Below are 22,225 nucleotides of genomic sequence, written 5' to 3' on the forward strand. Positions count from 1 at the left end.
AGATCTCTGTCCCATTAACAGTGTGGCTAGATTACAGGAAAGCATTATGGGTAAATGACTCCAGTGTGCTGATTGCGTCGGATGCTTGGTCACATAATGGTCCGATAGGTCTTTGAAATGTATTCTAACACCACGCAGCTCTCCAACGTGGTGCTGCCACCTTTTCAAGTCCACCGGCCAAATGCAAGTCAGAATGGTTGAGCTGAGAATATTACACCGCTCCTCGTGCAATCAGAGCGAAACAGATAAACCAGGAAGTGGGTGAGAGGGAGACGTACGTGGCCAACGGCGCATTTTACTGCACTGAGCTTTGCGCCGACACCAGCTCGATGTAATGAAAGACGATCCATATTCCCGGGTCTGAGGATTATTTTATGCTGATACAGAAAAACGCATCGGCAAAGAGTGAGGCAGAGAGAGCGAGAAGAGTACATAATGTTAACATTGAGGATTTAAGGTTATTTAGGGGCACTGAAAACAACTGTGCAAGTCGCGTGCATTGATTAATCGACTGAAAGCGGATGTGGCACTGGCGAAGGCGCTCAAAATGATGAGGATCTTGCACAGAAACGACTATACGAACAGAAAATAACAGAAAAACAGCATCTTTATAAGTTCAGACTAAACTGTTAAGTCGCTTCCAAAGGTCGAACCAGCTACAGTAACTCACTCCACGCCTTCTCCTTTCATCATTGACCCGTTAATCGACGGGATAGGTAGTTTCAACCATCTTTCTCTTTCCCCTTCCATCTTTCTCTTTCCTCTTCCATCTTTCTCTTTCCCCCTTCCATCTCTCTCTTTCCCCTTCCATCTCTCTCTTTCCCCTTCCATCTCTCTCTTTCCCCTTCCATCTCTCTCTTTCCCCTTCCATCTCTCTCTTTCCTCTTTCTCCTCTTTCTTTCTCCTTCCATCTCTCTTTCCCCTTCCATATATCTTTCCCCTTCCATCTCTCCCTTTCCTCTTTCTCCTCTTTCTTTCCCCTTCCATCTCTCTTTCCTCTTCCATATATCTTTCCCCTTCCATCTCTCTCTTTCCTCTTTCTCCTCTTTCTTTCCCCTTCCATCTCTCTTTCCTCTTCCATATATCTTTCCCCTTCCATCTCTCTCTTTCCTCTTTCTCCTCTTTCTTTCCCCTTCCATCTCTCTTTCCCCTTCCATATCTCTTTCCCCTTCCATCTCTCTTTCCCCTTCCATCTCTCTAAATAACTACATAAAGGACTACAGGGCTAGTTGTTGGTTGCAATAAGTATACAAAAACATAGATCTATAAGTTGAGGGAAAGTCTCTGATCGTTTGGAGGTGCAATGTCGTACAGCTGACAAAGAATATGACCCGAAAATCATTTGTTTGGCTGGAGTCGTGGCTCTACAAATTTGAATATTTAGATTAAAAATAACTTAATGTTATTTTGGGTATTGACAAGTTCAGATTTTGATTGATGGACCTCATTATTTGAATTTAAATAAGGAAAAAAAAATGTATGCAGATCGATCAACTGAACATTACACTCGAAAAATGCTACGCTTTCCAAACCAATTGGCAAATATCTCTTCAAGCTAAATTACCTTGAAATAATAAAAATAAATCGCATAAAACTAAGGATATCTTGGTCATATAAATAAATCCATTTGAAACTACTATTAAAATTCTGAATTTCAACTAATTTAATGGATGAGGATCCTTCTTTTCTTCTGTGAAAAGATTATTAACCAGGCACAGACTTAATTATATTCCAACAATTTCATCTATCTCGGTTCCATTTCTGTTTGACTGTAACTTGCTCAAAACACTGAAAATGGTTGACTTCGGAGCAGCTGTGAAAGGGCCTTTGAGTACTACAGCACGAGCAGAAGGCTAAACAACACATACTCAGTTTTAAGTGGCACTAATCCAATTATCTGGAGACCAAATGCGCGGCTTGGTTCACGTGGGATCACTAAACTCTCACTCACGCTCGCAGACTCCGGATGGCACGAGCAGCAGGGCGCAGGCCGCTGCTCTGCTGCGTCAGCCACAGGGCAGCCATGTTTGGAACTCAGACTAGAACTTGCATTATACAACTAAGAATGGTTCAATTTCTCTAGATCACGGGTTCTAATGACTTTTCAGGCCCCCAAAATAATTATGACACAGACAGCAAACACACAGCAAAGATAACTAGAAAATCTGCAATGGCTCCATTGCTGGAGTGTCTCTCTCTCTCTCTCTCTCTCTCTCTCTCTCTCTCTCTCTCTCTCTCTCTCTCTCTCGAGTTTTTTAAATAAACCTCTATTAAGAGTGTTTATTAAAAAAAATTAAAATAAATGTATCTGCTATAAGTTATCTGCTCTCTTTACTTCTGTACCTTCTTGTGCGTTGTAACACTGCAATTCCCCACTGTGTATACTAATAAAGGCATATCTTAAAGCCTCGAGAATAAAGTCTAGAGAATAAAGTGCAAGACCAGACACGGAGAATCTGCGAATAGCCTCCCCGAAGTCGTGAGACAGGCCCCCACCCCGGCTGTGTTTAAATCCAAACTAAATACTGTTTTGTTTAGCCGCGTCTATGACTGATTTGACCTGGTTTTTAATATTTTAAAATACTACATTATTTTTATTCTTTACTTTACTCTGATGTACATTGTTTTACGCTTTTATAAACTGCATTGTGTTTTTAATTTATTACTTGTTTTAAATTGTGTTTTAAACACTGTAAAGCACTTTGAATTGCAGTTTGTACGAATTGTGCTTTATAAATTTGATTTGATTTGATAATCACGTTCAGTATACAATTATATAATAGAGTATATATATTGCATCGATGTATATAAAACACAAGATAATCTTCCCAAACTACAGACTACTATAAGATCCCAAACTACTAGAGAATAAAGCCTAAAGAATAAAGTCTACCTCTCTCCCTCTCCCTCCCTCCCTCTCTCTCCTCTATCTCCCTCCCTCTCTCTCCCTCCTCCCTCTCCCTCCCTCTCTCTCCCTACTCCCTCTCTCTCTCTCCCTCCTCTCTCTCCCTCCCTCCCTCTCTCTCTCTCCCTCCCTCCCTCTCTCTCCCTCCCTCTCCCTCCCTCTCCCCCCTCTCTCTCTCGCTCCCTCTCCCTCCCTCTCTCTCTCCCTCTCCCCCCAACACTCTCTTTCCTCTTTCTCCTCTCTCTTTTTATCAGCAGGAAGTATGGCGTCACGCCCGGTGTCCCAGCACAAACAGTCTCAAGTCCAGACGGAGGGAGACGTTTGAATTATTCACCAGGTAAGACCGATGACTCTAGACTTTGGGACAGACAGAAGTGCAGGAGGGGTGCATCGGAGGGGGCTTAAGGCTGAGGGGGAGAAGTTAGGGGAATGGAGCAGCAGGTTATTCAAGGTCCCTCAACACAGACGGACAGAAGAACGATTAAAATTCAACTAGTTTCCTCAATAATAGATGCAAAGTTATGGATGTCATACAAATTATACTGCGAGACTTGCATAATTGAGGAGTTCAAGGCCTAAGTGTTAATGCGATTGTCCGACTACGGTTGCAAATGATCCAAGATGACATTTTTTATTTATGACAATGACACGTGAAGAAGTCTGGTCACATTTAGGCAGCACACTGTGTATTAAAAAGAATAGGTCTGGGAATGTCTGAAGTTCGTTAAATCTGTTTCAAATATATAGTATGATTTTGTCATTTTCTACATATATTACATATATTTATTTATTTTAAAGTTAAACCAATCATAAAAAACAAACTAAATATTTTATGATTGACAAAAATATAATCTCAATTTGTATTTTATGTTTTGTAGCATCTCAAAAATAATCAGGTGATACAATGCAAAAGAAACATGGTTAAATGTGCCTTAAATGTCTCTGTTTAGGTTCAAATCCAGCACCAATTTCTGAATTGACCATAAAATGTATTTACACATTTTGGATTGCCACTTGAGATGCATACATCTCTTTTCAAGGGACAGAAATATCAATAAATAACACTTTGATGTGCTTGACTCTTTTCAAACTCTTTTGAAATGTACTTATACTTCTTACTTTTGGTCGTTCTCATGTTTTTCTGCTCAGTTTTCCGTACTGGTTCCGTACTGGTTTAGTGGTTTCTTAATGCACCGTCATCATATCTAATGTTGTTGAAATAGAAGAACAGTTTGCTGTAAATACAACATTAAGCTTGGTTTGCAAAGTCTTTCCTGCAACAAGCGTCTTTTTTACACAGTGAAACAAAAACAACTTCTTAAACATAAAATATTGTGAAGTGTTTGGAACACATTGCGGCCAGAGAAGGACCAAGACGAGAGATAAACGATCTGTATGGAGCGCGTACGGTTATGTGCGAGTTTGCAGTGGATGAGAACATTATTATATTATTGAGTACATTATATTGTGGGTGGTAAAATCTTGGAGGTAGGCAGGCAGGGGCACAAGAAGGTCTATTACCGTCTGAGTCACTCGCCTTAAAACAGCAGCGGCCTGAAATCTAGCTTCAAATGCAGAGAACGAGCGGGAGAGCGCTGCATCTGTCAAGCGGCTCGCACCTGACTCACACTTCAGCCTGTCCAAGATCCATATCGCAGAGCAAAATGTGAAACACAATCAGCCGCAACCACCACAAGTGATCAAGATACTGTATGCTTTGTCAAATAGCAAGTGGTGGACAATGCACAGGGAGATTGAAGGTATGTGTGCAAGAAGTGACAGATATAACTAAACAGTAAACAAAGCGGCAATGGGAACAAACCCTGCCCTTAGAGGCGGTAGATACATAGAAAAATGAATAATATTGCAGTTGTTGTTTTGGAGTAGGTAAGTCACGATATAAATTTATAGTGTTAGGATTATTGTGATAAAAAACATCACAATTTAACGATTATTCACGATTATTGAGACTGTGACCAAACAACAGTGACATGTTTCATTTTCTTTCATTCCCGTGGTCTGACATGTTACTGTTACTCAAGTTTGTGACCGGCTTTACAAAATGTAACTTTCTGAAAGACAAAAAAGTTACATTTGATATAAACAACCAGATTAAAAAAAAAGTTATTTACATTTAGTTTGACTTTTTGGACTATATATTGAACAAAAAAGACTTAATTTTGCTTCAAAAATTGTCACAATTACTATTTTTTGGTTCTCACGAGTATATTGTGACCTGAATAATCACGTTTATCAATCAACCTAATAATCTTGACATCCCTATTTTGGAGCTACAGTAATTTGAATATTGAGTAAATTGTTTAGATTTACATTTGTGACCTTTTGTGGTTAATTGTATTGTCCATTCGCATTTTGTGCAAGACTTCAACCTCAGCAAAGACATTTACAGGCACATTTTAGCACATTCCTGATACATTGTTAAAATATCCTGTGAATATCAAAATAATGAATACATTTGATTAAATAGAATTAAAAAAATAGGATACAAGAAAATATTAATTATTTCCTGTTTTATATCTGCTCATAATAGGTAACTGATTTAACAACTAATCTGTCAAATATTGTGCAGTATTTTACTTACATCTCCATTGGCTGGTGAATATAATATAATAAAACGTATTCAAGATAAGATTTATAATTGAATAAAAGTCTAACTTTAGAAAGTACTGAGTCAAATATGCAGTTTAATGACATATTATATAAGTAAGTAATCTCACATAATGGCGCTAAAATAATGTATTACTGCCAAATATCAGTAACATCATGTGGGAGTTTGCACAATGATCTTTATTTCAGTTTAAATCTCTAGTCGCAGTGACATAATCCCATCGCCGTAGTTACAAAAGGCCTCTCCTCTTATGCAATGGCTGGAGTGATCTTGAGGGATCACCCACTTGGTCGGGAGTTATTTTGTGCCTCTTCCTGTCCGCTCGTGTGCTGGTTTCTGTCTCTCTGGTGCAGTGGGGACAGTTGAGCGCTCTGACACTGATCCGGAGAGGCACGGCGCATGCTACGACGCACTCGGCTAGCTTGTAAACACAGTCAGATGCCCTCAGAGGGAAGGGTGAATCAAGTGGCTCTGGCAGAAACGAGGATGCTTCGAGAGGCTTTCCTGACCCACTCCACTTAAGACTATAGACTCAAGTGTTTGCAACTGTCAATGCGATTCTGGGCGTGTTTATGCACCGTAGTCATTTGAATAAACAAGCGGTGTGATTTGGGTAACCTTCCGGCACTTTACATACCGTACCGTACCGCTGTGATGTCTAAAACTTAAATATTGGAAACATTTTAGTGCTGTTTAAGATATAAGATAAGATATTCCTTTATTGTCCCACATGGGGATGGTCTTGAAATTATAAACAATTAAAGTTCTCAAAAAAGTTCTAAATGACTACTCTAAATCAGGTATTGATAAAGTGCTGGTACCAGAATAAGAATAAATATAACAATATCCAACTTTTGCCTTGTATTTTAGAGCTTGAGTAGACAGTAGTAGCTTTAATGCTTGTAAAGATAAAATAAGCTTATTTTGTGCATTAAAGTGAATAAAATAATGTGGAATCTTGATTGTGCTGGTAACAAAATGACAGGATAGTAAAAATAGTAAACCATACAGTAAATCAAAAGCTCTGGATAAACATGTATAATGCACTTTACTCCTATTATTTAAATTAAATTGTGTTTGAATGCTCCTGGCCACTTGAATGCTGGTACGACTTAGTATGACGTATCTGACTTTCTAACCGCAGGCAAGTATTTCAAGACAAAGTCAAAAAAAAGAAAGGAAAATTTCCTTTCAGGATGAAAATGCAGAACTACAGTGAGTATAAATGTTTATATTTAATTGGACCTATGGGAATGACAACGCAAATACCATTTTCCTGTTTCAAATAAAACAAACCATGTAAACTGTATTACTCCTGAAACGATACTTAAGCTTAGGAAATCTTTATTGATTGAGATTATTCTGATGAAAAGACCACTCATGTTACTGATACCAATGTGGCTGCACCGTCTTCTGAACATGCAAAGGTCATATCTCTTTTTGTTTGTTTTGCATGCACCGAGATCTCTCAGGCTGGGAACGCACAAAGCAGTTCAACACTTTCAGCTAAGTGGGGTCTTAACAGGTGTTCAAAACGCACTGGGACAAATTTTTGGGTCCGCTCGGATGGCAGAAGGCGGCCATTACGGCTCTCATTTCCGGATAAGTGACAGAGAATGAAGGGCAAGGGGGAGGCGTAATGTTGTGCCATAAGGCCATTTAGTTTGGAGTCGGATGTTGGCTACACTGGTGCATAAATCGTCTTTGTGTGGGTCCAGGCCCAGGATGAATGTTGAGCGGTAATGCTAATGCTAATGCTAAGACAGTCTCGTGCAGTACAGAACACTGCAATGACTGTTTTTCACTTAGTCAACTTGTCAAACGATCATTTCTATTGTACACTGAAACTTTCAAAATATATTTTAACAAATTAAAGGTTGAAAAAATGGTGATTGAAGGCTTCTAGAAAAAGAGTACGTTGATATAGGCAAGGCAAGTTTATTTGTAGAGCACATTTCATACACAAGGCAATTCAAAGTGCTTCACACAGCAGGAAAAATGCATTCAAATCACAAAGAAATTACAGAAACAGAAATACAATAAAATTAACTAAATTAAAAATTATCAATCCAACTGATTGTCTAAACTAATAAAATCACAAACAAAAGAGAAGAGTGCAAAGAAAAAATCCTTTCAGTCATATGCGCAGCTAAACAAAACTGTTTTTAGCTTAGATTTGAACATTGTCAGAGTAGAAGCCTGTCTCACATCTTCAGGAAGAATGTTCCAGATTTTAGCTGCATAAAACTGAAACGCAGATTCCCCATGTTTTGTCCTGACTCTGGGCACCAGCAAGAGGCCGGTCCCTGAGGTCCTCAGAGTCCGAGATGGTTCATATGGCACTAACATATCCAAGATGTACTTTGGTGCTAGGCCATGGAGAGACTTGTACACAAGCAGAGCTGCTTTAAAGTCTATTATCTGAGCCACAGGAGCCAGTGCAGAGACCTGAGAACAGGACTAATGTGATGGTACTTCCTGGTTCTAGTCAGGACCCGAGCAGCAGCGTTCTGGATGTACTGCAGCTGTTTTACAGCTCGTTTGGAGAGACCAGTGAGCAGGCCGTTACAGTAGTCTAATCTACTGGAGACAAACGCATGGATAAGTCTCTCTAAATCTGGTTTTGACACTATATTTTTGATTTTGGCAATGTTTTTTAGATGGTAAAAAGCTGCTGATGTTATTGATTTGACGTGGCTATTAAAGTTCAAGTCTGAGTCCATTATTACCCCCAGATTTCTAATTTGGTTTGTAGGTTTTAGAGCGAGACTCTGGAGGTGACCGCTAACACTTTCTCTTTGTTTCTGTGGGCCAAAGACGATTATTTCAGTCTTGTCTGAGTTCAGCTGGAGAAAGTTGTTTTGCATCCACACACTGATCTGTTGGATGCAGTGACAGAGTGAATCTACTGGTCCATAGTCACCTGCCGATAGTGAAACATAGATCTGAGTGTCGTCTGCATAATTGTGATAGGACACATTTTCACTGCGTATCAACTGACCTAACGGCAGCATGTAGAGGTTGAATAGAAGGGGACCCAGGACTGACCCTTGGGGCACTCCACAGGTCAGGGTCATGTGGTCTGAGACACAGCTACCAATTTCAACAAAGTACTTCCTGTCTTCCAGATAGGACCTTAACCAGTTTAGGGCAGTGCCAGTGATGCCCACCCAGTCCTCAAGTCTCTGTAAGAGGATCCCATGATCGACAGTGTCAAAAGCAGCACTCAGATCTAACAGAATTAAGACTGAGGCTTTGCCCGTGTCAGTGTTCAGGCGGATGTCATTTGTCACCTTGACAAGAGCAGTCTCAGTGCTGTGATGAGGTCTAAAACCTGACTGAAAAACATCAAATGAGTTGTTTATTAAGAGGAAATCTGTGAGCTGTTGGTAAACAACCTTTTCAAGGACTTTGCCCCAAAATGGCAGATTAAAGATGGGCCGGTAATGACTCAGTACTGGGGCATCAAGACTGCTCTTCTTTAGGAGAGGCTTTATGACCGCAGTTTTCAAAGACATTGGGAATGTGGGATATAGTGTATTATTGCTGTTGTTCTTGTGCTTTTTTATCTAATAATGCCCCTAACTTTATTATATTTGGTCTTTTGTCATGGGTTTAATGATTGTAATAAATCAAAATAAGATGACAATTATTTTAACAGTCAACACTCAGATTATTCAGACTACTGTTAACCAAGAATATTTTGATAAATGTATAACTTTTAAGGGCAGTAATAGGTGACAATAACATGTGATTTTTATATACTACTACTATTTTCACATAATAAATATTGTAACTGAATAAATGCAAGTTTAATGCCATACTGGGGACCATCAGGCAAAGCAATAACATCTCCTTGAGGTCTATAATTGATCGATTATGGTGATTTGTCCTATTTACTTATATTTTGTGTGCTGATGTTACCAGCATGAAGTAGAATTACAGGCTCTGCATCTGAACAACAGCTTTGTGCTAATCAATTGTCACCGTCTTTCATTCCAAATGTAAAATACCACTCTTGTTTTTCGCGTTTACTTTGAGATGTGGGGATGTTTTGTGGATCCGAAATAAAACAGTGATCTATTGTTTGGTTCCTGCAAAAAGGATAGGCTTTTGGCAGCAGTAAATTGCGGATAAATGCTTTAATTTGCAGTCTGTGAATCTCAACAACAAACCCCTGCTCAGTCCTGTCTGTTTGAGATGCATTGAAGATCTGCAATGACTGTGCAAAACCTGAGCAAGTCCATAGATTTTAATGTCAGAATGGAAATTAGTATGAATGTAGCTCGATCTGTTACATTGCTGGGTTTCTATGTGTTTTATGTTTGAATTTATTAATTCACTTGAAACTAGGGCTGCAGCTGACAATTATTTTAGTCATTTTATTTGATTAGTCAACTACGCAAGCAATTACCGGTATTTCTACTGTACATCAAGATTTTTAGAATACATTATCAACCAAATAAAGGTTGAAATATGGCGACTGAAGGCTTCTAGATAGAGAATATTCACAAATAAAGTGTATTAGTTATGAAAATCAGACATTGTTGATTATCTTTTGACATTTTGATTTAATTCCTCTGTCTTTCCATGTGTTTTTCAGTCTGTACAGTCCATATAATGATTGTGATTAATTGTTGCAGTCCTACTTGAAATTATATCTATACTCTTCTACCACACACCTCTACATTTTGTCATCATCAGTTTTTCAAACAAAACCTAAGAACAAGAAAGTGGGAAAATTGACATCTGGGCGTCACATTTAAAAGATAAATGGTGTTTGACCATGGCCATCTTAATAAGAAGTGTCACCATTAGCACAGTGTGATCTCATTATGTACAAACTCCATCTAATTGCAGCCCGTGTTCGCTGGCAAACATCTGGCAACATGCACGTCTGCCCTTTACTGCAGTTGACGGCGTCGCTGAGCACACACGGGTAACAGGAGCTGGTGTTGTGTTTGCGCGCCTCATTGCCTTACCTCTCAGGTCCTGCCCGGAGCGTCCCGGCCCACAGGTGGTGCTCTGACGGGGCATGCGCAGCGATGTGCGTAATGGAGTGTGCCTCTGGTCATCCAGGTAGGCCAGGTCTTCCAGGTGAGCCGAACTCGTGGCTAACAATAAGTAATAGAAGAAGAGAAAGCGGGGTTTACATGAGATTTTACTGGCGGTCACTTGAGAAAATAAACTGGTACCACCCTATTAGTGTCCAGGGTCAGTGGTCAGGCGCTACTTGAGTGCTTTGTATCCTTTGTAAGGCAGGAGATGTATAGAGAAAATTAATAATTGCAGTTGCTGTTTGGGGAGATAAGCAACATTAGAAAATCACCAATAATAAAAGCTATTTGAAAAGGCTGCAAAAAGAGCAGAAAATAAAAAAAAAAAATATTAAAATTGTAATATTTAAAATATCGCCCACAGCTACTCTCATCTAAGAATGTAAAAAAATGACAAAAATGTATATCTTGATATCTTTTAGCACTCCTATTTTTGCAATTGTTTTAAAAATGTGCCAGAACGAATGTAAATGTAATGGCTGATGTCCAAAAGTGAATTGATTGTAAAGAATAACCACAAAAGTTTAGAAATATCCCTATAAAACACTTAAACATAAACTCTTTTACAGCTTTTTGACCCTTTTCCGACAGAAGATCCATTTCCACATGCCTTTTAGATGAAATATTGCTCACCTCGACTCGCACCACCCTACACTAGTGTACAGGGGCACTGGTCAGGCTCCACTTGTTCAGCTTTATATCCCTCACCCCCAAATGTGCTCGTCCCCAAATTCCCCCCTCACGCTGTCCCTCTCTGCGTGGCTGTCACGCGGCGCGCAGATAGATGCAATCCGCGCCCTCTCAGGATTAATTAGCTCACCAGACAAATGTCTTATTCATGGAGGGAGCGCTGTCTGACGCTGCCTGTCGATTGTTCACACCACGCTGTGTCTTCGGGCGCCAGGCTCAGAACCAGCCAATGTTAAATGAGATTTGACAGAGGCAGAGAGAGGGGAGAGGACAGGGGGACCACACCGTACCTGTGTCACGTGTTTTAGAGGGAAAATAAGTTTAAATAGAAAAGGTTATTCATGAAAGTGATGGGGCACTTGTTAGAATTACAAGCAGGTGTTGGGAGGAGGATGAGTAATTTGCGGTGGGATTTGATGCCAGATGACTTCCAGGCTCGTGATCATTTGACAGCTGAAAACCCTGATTATATTTGTTGTTGTTGCTTGGATTCAGTTTTGTATATACTTTACGAATACAATTTAGGTTTTTATGATTTTACTGTGAGAGTTTGTGTAGAGTTAAACATTTCTAAAAACTTTTCTTGCAGTTGATACTTCTCAGTGTTCATCTGACATATTAGGGTCTCTTAAAGGAGCACCATAGCTTTCCTAGAGTGGGGAACCTACTTGTCTCCATGGAGATGCTATTGCCCCGGAATGTTCCACAGTATGGCATAAAATGGAACTATCTATACTGTGCATGTATTCAAATCTAGTTGTTTGTACTAATCAACAAAAAAAAACATGCATTATCAATGTGAGCAGACGCTCTTCTCTGCAGATCTGACTTCTGCAACTTGGCGATACTCGTTCGTATCCACGGAGATGGATGCGTCTGAAGCCATACTGTAGAACATTTCAGCAAAGCAATGATAAAGCAGTTAACGGACACTCCTTGATAAAAGTACTCCTTTAAATAAAATGAGTATTGCTCTTTGAAAACAACACAACGCTGACTTGTATTTGACAACGTTCAGGCATAGTAACACCATATTGCAAAGTGTTTATTTTCTTTACAATCTGATCTACAATACTCTGGGGTTTCTTTCACTACCCACAATCGGTCCCAGTCTCCTGTCAGTCTCTCCAAAAGCGCTCTAATCCCTGAAGAGAAACATGTCACAGCCACAGACTCACAGCACCTCAACACTGATCCCTCGTGGCCCCGGAATCAAAGTTCTTTTTCTTTTTCCCAGCTACTGCTCAGACTCAGTGAAGCAGCGAGCGATCGGCCAATCGCTCGCTGCCCTCATGAGCGTGTTCTGCCGACTGACTGACTGCCTTGTTGCCGACGGTCCTCCCCCCAAAAAATAAAACGAGTCGCACAAGTATCCAAGAACAGAGGCGAAATGGCAGCCGTGAACGACGCTAGAGGCTTGGCCCTGGTGCGGACTGGGACGGCTGGTTCCTTCCGAATGGGCTCAAAGTGAAGACAGAAGGAGCGATAATTCTCAAAGGACAATGGCTCGGGGCGAAGCTAAAGGCAATTTCATTATAAGTCCTCTAAGAATGCAGATTTTGACACTGGCCTGGATTCGTATAGCGGATATAGGGAACTTTGTCAGCATTTGTCGATTTATACTTTCAAAATACAAAAAAACAACGCCACAATGTTTCTCAAATCTGAAAACAATCAATAGAAGCAGATATGGTAGAGCACAAATGGTAGGATACAAATAATACTGTAGGCAACTGTGGCGTTTGTAATAGTGTTAGAATTACTCGCGTGTGGCATTCGTCTGCTCCCTCATTCAGCAGGGGTTGCCACGATGAACCAGCAGTCACATTAAAATAAGCAATTTTTCTGTGCGTTGCCTCAGTAACACGCCGATGGAGTGCAATAACAAGAAGTTATGATCAAATTAAGCACATCACATCACGCTGTATGCAATAAATGAAGTAAATGTTGGGGGAAATGTCACCACCTGTTGTACTTAGACATTTAGAGCATATGTGGTCGTTTCAAATGTTGGACGGCCAAAAACTAAAAAGGGTTAAGTAAAGCTCTCTTAGGAATCTCTAAATACTGCTGTATACTGTTGTTGTGCACAAATGGGCTGAATATAGAGAGGTGACTTTGAATTAAGCAAGTGATTTTAGTCTTTAAATTACATTTTAAATTTACTTCCTTTGAGTCCAAGGTTTTTTAACATTTAAAACAAACCAATCTGCGTAGTGTGTGACGTGATCAAATCTGGTCTGTTCATCTGAATGGGCTAAACGGGGAGAGAGGGAGCCACAATTCACAAAGGGCAATGACTCAGGCCTGTGAGAGTGACTAATCGACTCCTGAAGCCCAGAGTTTTTTTTATTGTTTAACTGTATTTGAATGTGAACACAGGCATCTCTGGCTCCTCATCTCTATCTGCAATGCAGCAGGCTGCTGGGATCACTTTCACTGTTTCTGTGCCAATGCGCTAAGACTGCATCATGTCAGAATAAAGAGGGGGAAAACTCTGGAAGTCAGAATGGAGTGAGAAAAATGGTGTAAACAAAAACTGTGCAGTGTATCAGAGGAGGAAAATGACGAATGATGAACTGAGGACGGCGCACTGGGAGAGGAGTTGAGAGGGGCCTATAGACAAACTGTGACAAATGAGATTTTTACTTTCTAATTTAAGATTTACTGCATTCACATTGGCTTGGGCAGTGCTTAATTTGTAAACAGGGTTGTCCAAAACATTGATACCAATAATAAAGCTACTCTAGAAACTACATACTCAGGCATCACTACTTAAATCATACCTAAAATTGATAACTTTCCAAAACAGATATAACGGTCTCGTGTCTTTTATGTTGGAACATTAAAATTGTAGTGTGTATTTTATAGAAAACACTTCATTATTGTTTTAGTGTCAAACTCAGTATAGAGTATCGACATAGTAAAAAAGTTTAGTATTGTGAAAACGCAAAAGTACTTAAGTGAATAAGTCAAATTATTGAAACAATCCCAAAAAACAAGCAAAAGCAATGAATACTAACAATAAAGCCTTCAGGTTTTTTGTTGTCTATTTTGCTGTGCAGTAGGTCTTCAATAATCTAAAAATGACAACAAAACCTGCCCTGACTCTAAACGTCTCTAAAATGTGCCACAGAGAGGAGTTATAGAGCGTCGAGACCTTCAAGTTTCCACCTGGACTAACACTCTTGCAGCTAAAGGTGAAAAAGGACACAGCAAGTTAAAAATAAGGAGAGTAAATGGAAATCAATGAGTCCTGTCCTCCCTGAAAATTTAAAAATGTTATCTGCGACCGCCTCTTATCTTAATTTAGTGATTTCTCTTGCCGCTTGAATCACTTCAAGCGTTTGACAATGAATCGAAGGGTGTAAGTTCCAATGTGGTAAGACTCAATTAGTTTAAGACCCTTTTTCTTTCATAAACAAAATACCAGCTCAGTTTTATGACTATGTTATATTTTATTCAGTGCTGGTTAATGAGCTGATCTGGTGGTAGAAGTGATCCTGGTTTTCTTCCCCTGTGGTGCTCTGCCTTCATTAGGGAAATGACGATGCCTTCATGTGTCAGGAATGCACATGAACCACAGTCAGCAGCAGGAGTTTTATTCAGCACTTTTGGATAATGCTATTTTTATGCATTTATATGTTGGATTCATATCTCTTTGGATATCGGTGGACTATGTATGTCATAAATAATGTTTTAGAAGTATTTAAATAACATCAGAAGAAAGGTGGGTAGCCATTTCTTACAGTAGTTGAAGAAACAGGGAGCACATTATATTTCATTCAAATATACATGACAATAAAGGTTGTGGTTAACTATGCAACGTTTTCTCCTATATACTTGAAATGACAGTACTTTGAGATGCTTACAATTTACATTTTTATATTAAGTCGGTAATGCTGTAATGCTTTAAAGTAAGGTTCCTATGTAAATAATTAATAAGGCATTATTAATCAGTACTATCTATTTGCGTATGCGTTTATAAAGGTATTTAATAGCATTTGTACATGCTTAAATACCTTGTTGTTAATAAACATCTATAAAACATTTGTGTTTGAATAAAACATGTAAAAAAAATTGTAAGAGAGCATTAAAACAATGATTATTAAACTTTCTTTTCAATGAACAAGGGATAAATGCTTCACATAAATGCATAAAGTGCTTATGTGCAAATAACTAGTGGTATACTAAGGCCTTATAAATATTTTACAAGGGAAGCACTACAAACTTTGGCACAGGAATATTTCATAGCAGCTCCACTCACTCACAAATTATTTAGAAAACAGGGCTATTCTGAGCTTTATTGTAATGTATTGTATCACATGTATTGGGGACGACTCCTGAAACCACTGAACGCCACACTTCCTCGTTTACTCCCTATGGCTCCTTTCTGGATTTTACTTTCCTTACTTTCCATATCCCTCCTCGGTTACTCCCTCTTTTCTCCTTCCTCCTCTCCTTTTCTCCTTCTTTCTCTTCCTCAGCCTCTTTCTACACTTCAAAGCGGCGCTCTCCGTCACTCTGGGGGATAGAAACGGTTAATGCCTGGGGCTTTGATGTTCCACTGCTGCTGCTGCGAAAACCAGCCAATCCTGATCCCCATCCCTGCGCCATCTAACAACTCTGTGTGGTGAGAGAGAGCCAGAGATTATGAAACTCTTACACAATTTTATCAATATGGAGTGCTGTCGCTAACAAATTCCATGAGAAAAACCTAAATCTGCCTTTTTTTAAAGCTTTTTTTTTTTTTGCATCATCTCTAGCTCGTAGTAGAGCTCTTTGAAGGTGTACATTTTCGAGGGAGAGAAGGGCTCTAGTTGCCAGACAGCTGAACATGACCAGCATAAAGAAAAGGTCTGCAGTCAGCCTGAGCGAAAAATTTACATCTCTGATTTCACTTTTAGGCGTTAGCATTGCGTTTGGATTGATGTTGTTTGCAGTGGTTTAGCTCATGGTGCATATTCAAGGCATTTCCAGACGTACAATGAGACATATTATGCAAAATCAACCATGCTACAATTGTCCCTGCTTCTCATTTTCAGTGACGTTAATTCTCCTGCATTCAGCATATGTTGTTTTGTATAAACTTAATACAGCGTTTGTGATTTGCCAACATTTCAGTCGCTTGATACTGCACCAAAAACAGTACATCCTGGTCTGTAGTGCCAATGTGTACAGTGCAACGCAAATACGGATTCACAAAGGTCTTTTTTTAATTGTGTTTCGGCTGCTCAACGGCGAGCCATCTTAAATTAAGCTGCCGAAACATGTCAACAAGGTAAAAATTGATTGTCTTACAAAAAGTAACCTGATTTTTTGGATTATTTTAAGAACATAGTTGGAGTAATTATTATGGATTATAGCGTACTGTGGATGATTGGTCAATTGGTCAACAGAACAGAGATGTTTAGGACTAAACCAGGGCAGGTCAAACAGAAACCAGTACGTTTCCAATAATAATCTCAATTAAACAGGATTTATCCAATATTTGAGTTAATTATACCCATGCCCATATGATAAAACCCAGCACAATGTAAACAAAGACTGGGCCAATACTGGGACTCGACCCTAATTGAGCAAAGAAATGAAGGACAAAAATATTTCTAAAACTGGATAAATCACAACTTGTAATAGGACTAAACTAGGATTTATTGAGGATTAAACCAAAACAAAGTCAGGTTTAAACAATGGCTCATTTGAAACTAAAACAAGATAATCGAGCAAAGGGAATAAAACTAAATGTGCTCAAGAAAGAATCAGTGCTGGCGAACCACCGGTGTCAGACAGATGACCGATGTAAAGACATATCAGAAGCGACGACACTCTGTCTGGCATATTTCAGTATTTAGTGAGAAATGCATTGCCGTCTATATATACAGATTGTGAGTGGGAGTGGGACAAGTGCATAATAGGGCTCAGTGCGCTCTGGTGATGAACAATAACACAATCAAAGCTATTAGTCCCGCTACGCTGTTACGTAACCAATCATCTATGAATATATTTACTGTTACTTTGGGCAATCTTTTCTTTTTTATACTACCAAAACAAACAAAATGTCAGATTATTCCAACTGTTCCTGCTCTTCCAGACTGTATTGTGTGGTCTCAAACCTCAGCAGATGGAGAGCAAGGGTGTAGCAAAATACTTGGTAAATATGAGCAATGTGTTTCCCACAATGAGAGCTAAATCATGACAAACTGAATATGCATTTCAGTTCTTTATCTTTTGCTAACTTTTCTGAAATAAATGTATTCCTAAAAACAAAAATAGGGGGTTCTTGACATGCCCCTTACATAATAAAGGATATTTAACTCAATGTCAGAGTGCCTCAAGCCAGTTTTCCAATAGATCCTTGAAGAGCGTCTCATTTTTGCACATTACACTGTTGATTGACCCGTGCAGCTCTCACTTTTCTCTGAATAATTCATCTAGTGCAAGGAGAGTTCTGCAGTAGGAGGGGATTCAAGCCAAGTCATTTCGCAAGGGTGTAATTTCACCAGATTTAACTATAATCAGTGACATTTAAAGATTGTGATAATTATGCATTTTATATTAGCAGAGCCCATTTTACAGCGGAAATAGTGGTCGGAAAGTAGGCCACTGATCAAGTGATTCCAAGTAATTGTAAACCAATAAGAGCAAGAAAAGGAATTTAATAATATCACAAAGACGATTGAATTGAAAGTTGAAAATGAATACTGGTATGTCCAAAGGGAGCAAATATACAAATAGAGAATGTAGATAATATCATGAATGTTGTGCAAAATGTTAATATCAAGTCAATTGAATAAAGTAAAAATTGCAACAAAAAATGCTATTTCAAAATAAAAATGAAAAAAGGTTATGTTGTAAACTTTCAAATAATGTATAATAATGTAATAATGATAATACTGGACTTTTGTTACAGATATTTCATATTTGACTGATAATTCAACCTCAACTAATACGTCTAAAGACACATTTTAACACATTTCTGATTTAATAGGATATTCCTTAAAACCCTATTGCTACAAACAAAAACAAACCTCTTTCCTCCTATTAACATATTTTTATTTTGTAAATGTGCACAGTTTGGAAAATGTATATTGGCCCAGTTTTTCAAAAAACATTATGCTTACTTATTTTATCCACATTTTCTTACTATTCTATCTATTTAAGTCCTTTTATTATTGTACATTTGTTATGTCTCGGACTAAATAATTACCAATCAAAGAAAGTGTATTGAGATTGAGACTGCATTTACACACATAAACCAGCACATCATATAGGAAAGTAAACACTCAAGTTGACTTTAAATGTATGCAATATGTCCTCTTTTTGCACTCAATTATTATGTTGATGCAAAGCAAACATTTCAAGTCAATCTACTTCAAATATATACATTCTGTTAACAACAAATTTAAATGAAAAAAAGGATTACAGGGCTTAGTTCGAATTGTCAGCCCCGCCCACTTACTCCCTTCTAATTCTGACTTGATCCATGATATGCTCCCCATACTTCTCATCCCACCTATTTCTCCACATTTCACGATATTTGCCCTTTTTAAAATGAATAGGCGATATAATTCAGTGAAGGGTGTTCCTAAACTAGAAGAAAACCCCCAAACAGGACACAAGCACGGGGCCTTCAAACTAAAGTCATCAATTCATTTTTTGGAGAGAAGGAGGGTAAAGAGGAGGGACTCACCGGCCACAGAGTTGGGGCGGGGCATAAGGTACAGAGGGATGGAGTGGGCAGAGTGGGAGGACATGCTCTCCAGGTTGCGTTCAGGGATTTTGTTGAGGCTGTAGGTGGAGGCAGTCATATTCTCATCCACCCGGTACAAATAGGAGTCCATGCCTGATTTCTGCGACTGCCAAAGCTTCAGGTTCCCCCTCGAGCCCTCGCCGTACTTCCCTCCGCGCTCCATGTTTTCCGAGTAGCTGGTCAAAGTAGCTGTAATGCAACAAAATGACAACGTATATTAAAACTCATTTCATTTCATTTCAAAATATGGCAAATGAGCAATGAATGTGAATGAATATATTTTTAACATTCTGTGGTCTAGGGTATCATTTTTGTAAGTAATGAGTACTTGACTTTGATTTATTTGTAGACCCAATGCAGCACTTTTCCTCTACTATTAGTATATGAATTACTATACCTAATTACTATGGTTTCTAACATCTCTTTAGAAAAACTGTAAATAAACGATTTGGTAAATTTAGCGTTTTGTGGTAAAAATACTATTTGTTTGGTTAAATGCTAGATTGGCAACTATTATTACACCTCAACTATATTTCCTACTACACATTACAATACTACTACCACTAATATAACTGCTACTACAGCTCCCACTATCACAAAGACAAAAATCTAATGGACGCACTACCATAGCTCCAAAAGCAAATAAAAATTAAATGTAGACTTAAGAAAAATTTACTTTTGAGCAAATTCTTTCAGCAAATCACCAAATGTGTCTCAATGTGAGTAAACAAAAGACATAAAAGAATGCTCCAACACTACGTTTAGTGTAGAAATATTAGAAGTACATATTATTTGAACCTAATTCCACCTTAAATCCTGCTATCTGAAACATAATCTTGGTAATCAGAGGATGTAAAGTATTGAAGTCAAAATAAAGTTGAAACCATATATAGATTGTGTACCTATTGTAAAAAGCCTTACATTAACATAGACCAGCGTTTGGCACAGTGCAGTGCAGAACCCCGGGCGTGTTCCTTTTCACCCGTCATAAGCTCAAAATGTCAGGGATCTAACGTTTCAGCTCTACCTGCCCGAGCGGATCAAGCATTAAAAATCCTTTCTTAAAATTAGGGTTAAAAATAACTCAAAAAACTGACTTTGACGTGATTATCTGTATTACATTACAGCTATTTTTGTACATGATTAACTTTTGACCTTTGCTATTACAATTTATAATTAGAAAATTAATTGCAGACTTTGTGAGGCTTTAATTTGCATATTTGTCAAAACAAACAAACAGGCTTCGTAACTGATTGTAACTCCCGGAGAAAGTTTATTCACCTCAACTGCCCCCATTACAGGAGAGAAGCATCGTGCCCTATCTGAAGGTTCTGAGAAAATGCCCTATTTGGCAACCCACTGGAGTGACATTACAGTCATTTTTACATGACAAGTCACTTACTCTTCAGGTGACACTATGTTTAAAACCTGAGTCACTTCCTTTGAGGCAAATTTAACTCGGGACAATGTCAGGTTCACCTTTAGGCCAAATCATAATAACTTTGGAGAAATCTCGAAAAATACATCTTATTGTTTTGTTTTTTATATATGTAGAGAGAGATAACATGTTTAATTATATCTTACATGGACCATACGTCATTTATACAATCCTAAATTAGTTACTGGAACAAAAAAATAACGGTATCTCTGTAAAACTGACTTTTGGCAGCAGAATAAAGAAGGTGACTCAAAATAAATACAAGTTAGTTCGTATATTAGCATACAAACATACAGGCAACCTATGAATTAACCTTTGTTTGACCAATAATATTACACAAACAAAGCGCCACAGTTTCTAAGAGCGTGCTATGGCGTCACTCAAACCCGTGACATTGCTTCTAACAGTCGTACCGATGATGCCGCTGTCTCTGCTCTCTAATGTGGACGTGGGGCTGGTGACTCCTCCGTAGGCGCAGTCTCTGTTGCCCGCCTGGCCAGACATGTTGGGGGGCAGGGTGGAGCAGGGACTGCCTGCAGGGGGCGACGCTGTGCTGCTGGTCAGTGTGGAGCACGGGCTGATTCTCTGGTTCTGGCTCTGAAGAAGACAAAAGCGTCATAACATCAGTGAGGTCTACATTCATATCATACTCCATAAAGTCATATTAATGCTCAACAATGTATACAGATGCATTTTAATCACACTTGCACAAAAACGCATCCATACTGAGACTGAAGTGGTGCTAAACCTGGGTGTAAACCGGGGTTAAACCAGGACTAGAACTGGTCAAACTTTAGACAGACATAAGTATAAGTGTATGAGTTAGATGTCTTGAATAGTTTAATTGGATCGCTAAACTTCGATGCCTAATTAGAGCTAGTAAAAAATATTTGTTAAAGGGGCTGCACCTGATTTATTTCATGTAATAAAGTCAAATATCTTTTGCCGTAGTACAGATATATTGTAAAAGTACCTATTTGGGCAAAAATGTATTTCAGCGAGTTGTCACAATGTAATTATAGAAGGTTTAATTCTTCACGAAGCAGGAATTGCTGTTAGCATGCTAATGTCTGCGACGGCAAAACTCATTGTGAATTGTGAAAAAACGCTTATTAACGCTTGTGAATGAATACGATGCTCAGAATGTATTGTAAGTGAGAAGTGGAACAATGCAAACGGTTTAAAATGACATAATTCTCTTCTCACATTTTTTAAACAGTAAAAATCAGGTACTGCTGGTAGTGAAAGAAAGGGGGAGAAGAGGACATTGGGGAGGCTTATAATTCTACTGCTGCGCTGAATATGCATTGTGACACATTGGAAGAAAGGCAAAGGAACATTTTGACAGGAATTTGGAATAAAAAGGAGGAAATATAGTGTCGTTTCCAAACAGTGGAACGTCAGGCTCAATAGCCCCCTGCTGATTTGCCCACGTATTGTCAGCCCTCCTTGAGTGAATTTTATTTTTTCCAAAACAACAAACTTCCAACAATGGCACAAATATTTACGAAACATTGTAGATTTAATTAAAACCGCACTTTGTCTATTGAACCGTTATGTAACATTGGGGGTTGTACGAGGACACTGCATTGAATATAATGGAAAAGCTTCTAATTGTGACCACACCAACAGGGCTATTTACATCGAAGCGGATGCAATTATGTTTTTCAAAAGCCACAAAATTAAATTGGACATTTTCAACACTATCCATTTTACTTGTGGTGGCATTGTTTTGGCACCCAACAGTGAAGCACTT

At 38.7% G+C, this 22,225-nt stretch overlaps 2 protein-coding genes across 12 annotated transcripts in view; both read right to left on the bottom strand.

The window, feature by feature from the left end:
* The window catches only part of gngt2b (guanine nucleotide binding protein (G protein), gamma transducing activity polypeptide 2b), a 139,592-nt gene that overhangs the window by 61,078 nt on the left and 56,289 nt on the right, over positions 1–22,225 (bottom strand). The window lies entirely within an intron of this gene.
* Positions 1–22,225, bottom strand: part of tanc2b (tetratricopeptide repeat, ankyrin repeat and coiled-coil containing 2b) — a 150,469-nt gene that overhangs the window by 36,543 nt on the left and 91,701 nt on the right. For 10 of the 11 annotated variants that reach the window (XM_072455949.1, XM_072455948.1, XM_072455947.1 and 7 more), the window contains 3 exons: positions 20,883–21,066; positions 18,972–19,220; positions 10,517–10,648 (listed from right to left, as the gene is read on the bottom strand). In XM_072455949.1, coding sequence (XP_072312050.1) covers positions 10,517–10,648; positions 18,972–19,220; positions 20,883–21,066 — 565 coding nt within the window. The remainder of the gene's footprint in view (positions 1–10,516; positions 10,649–18,971; positions 19,221–20,882; positions 21,067–22,225) is intronic. The other variant, XM_072455950.1, reaches the window with a different exon arrangement.

The sequence above is a fragment of the Eucyclogobius newberryi genome, unplaced genomic scaffold (genome assembly GCF_026437365.1).
Source record: "Eucyclogobius newberryi isolate DKJ021-1_F unplaced genomic scaffold, fEucNew1.0.hap1 SCAF_20, whole genome shotgun sequence".
In the NCBI taxonomy this organism is placed as follows: domain Eukaryota; kingdom Metazoa; phylum Chordata; class Actinopteri; order Gobiiformes; family Gobiidae; genus Eucyclogobius; species Eucyclogobius newberryi.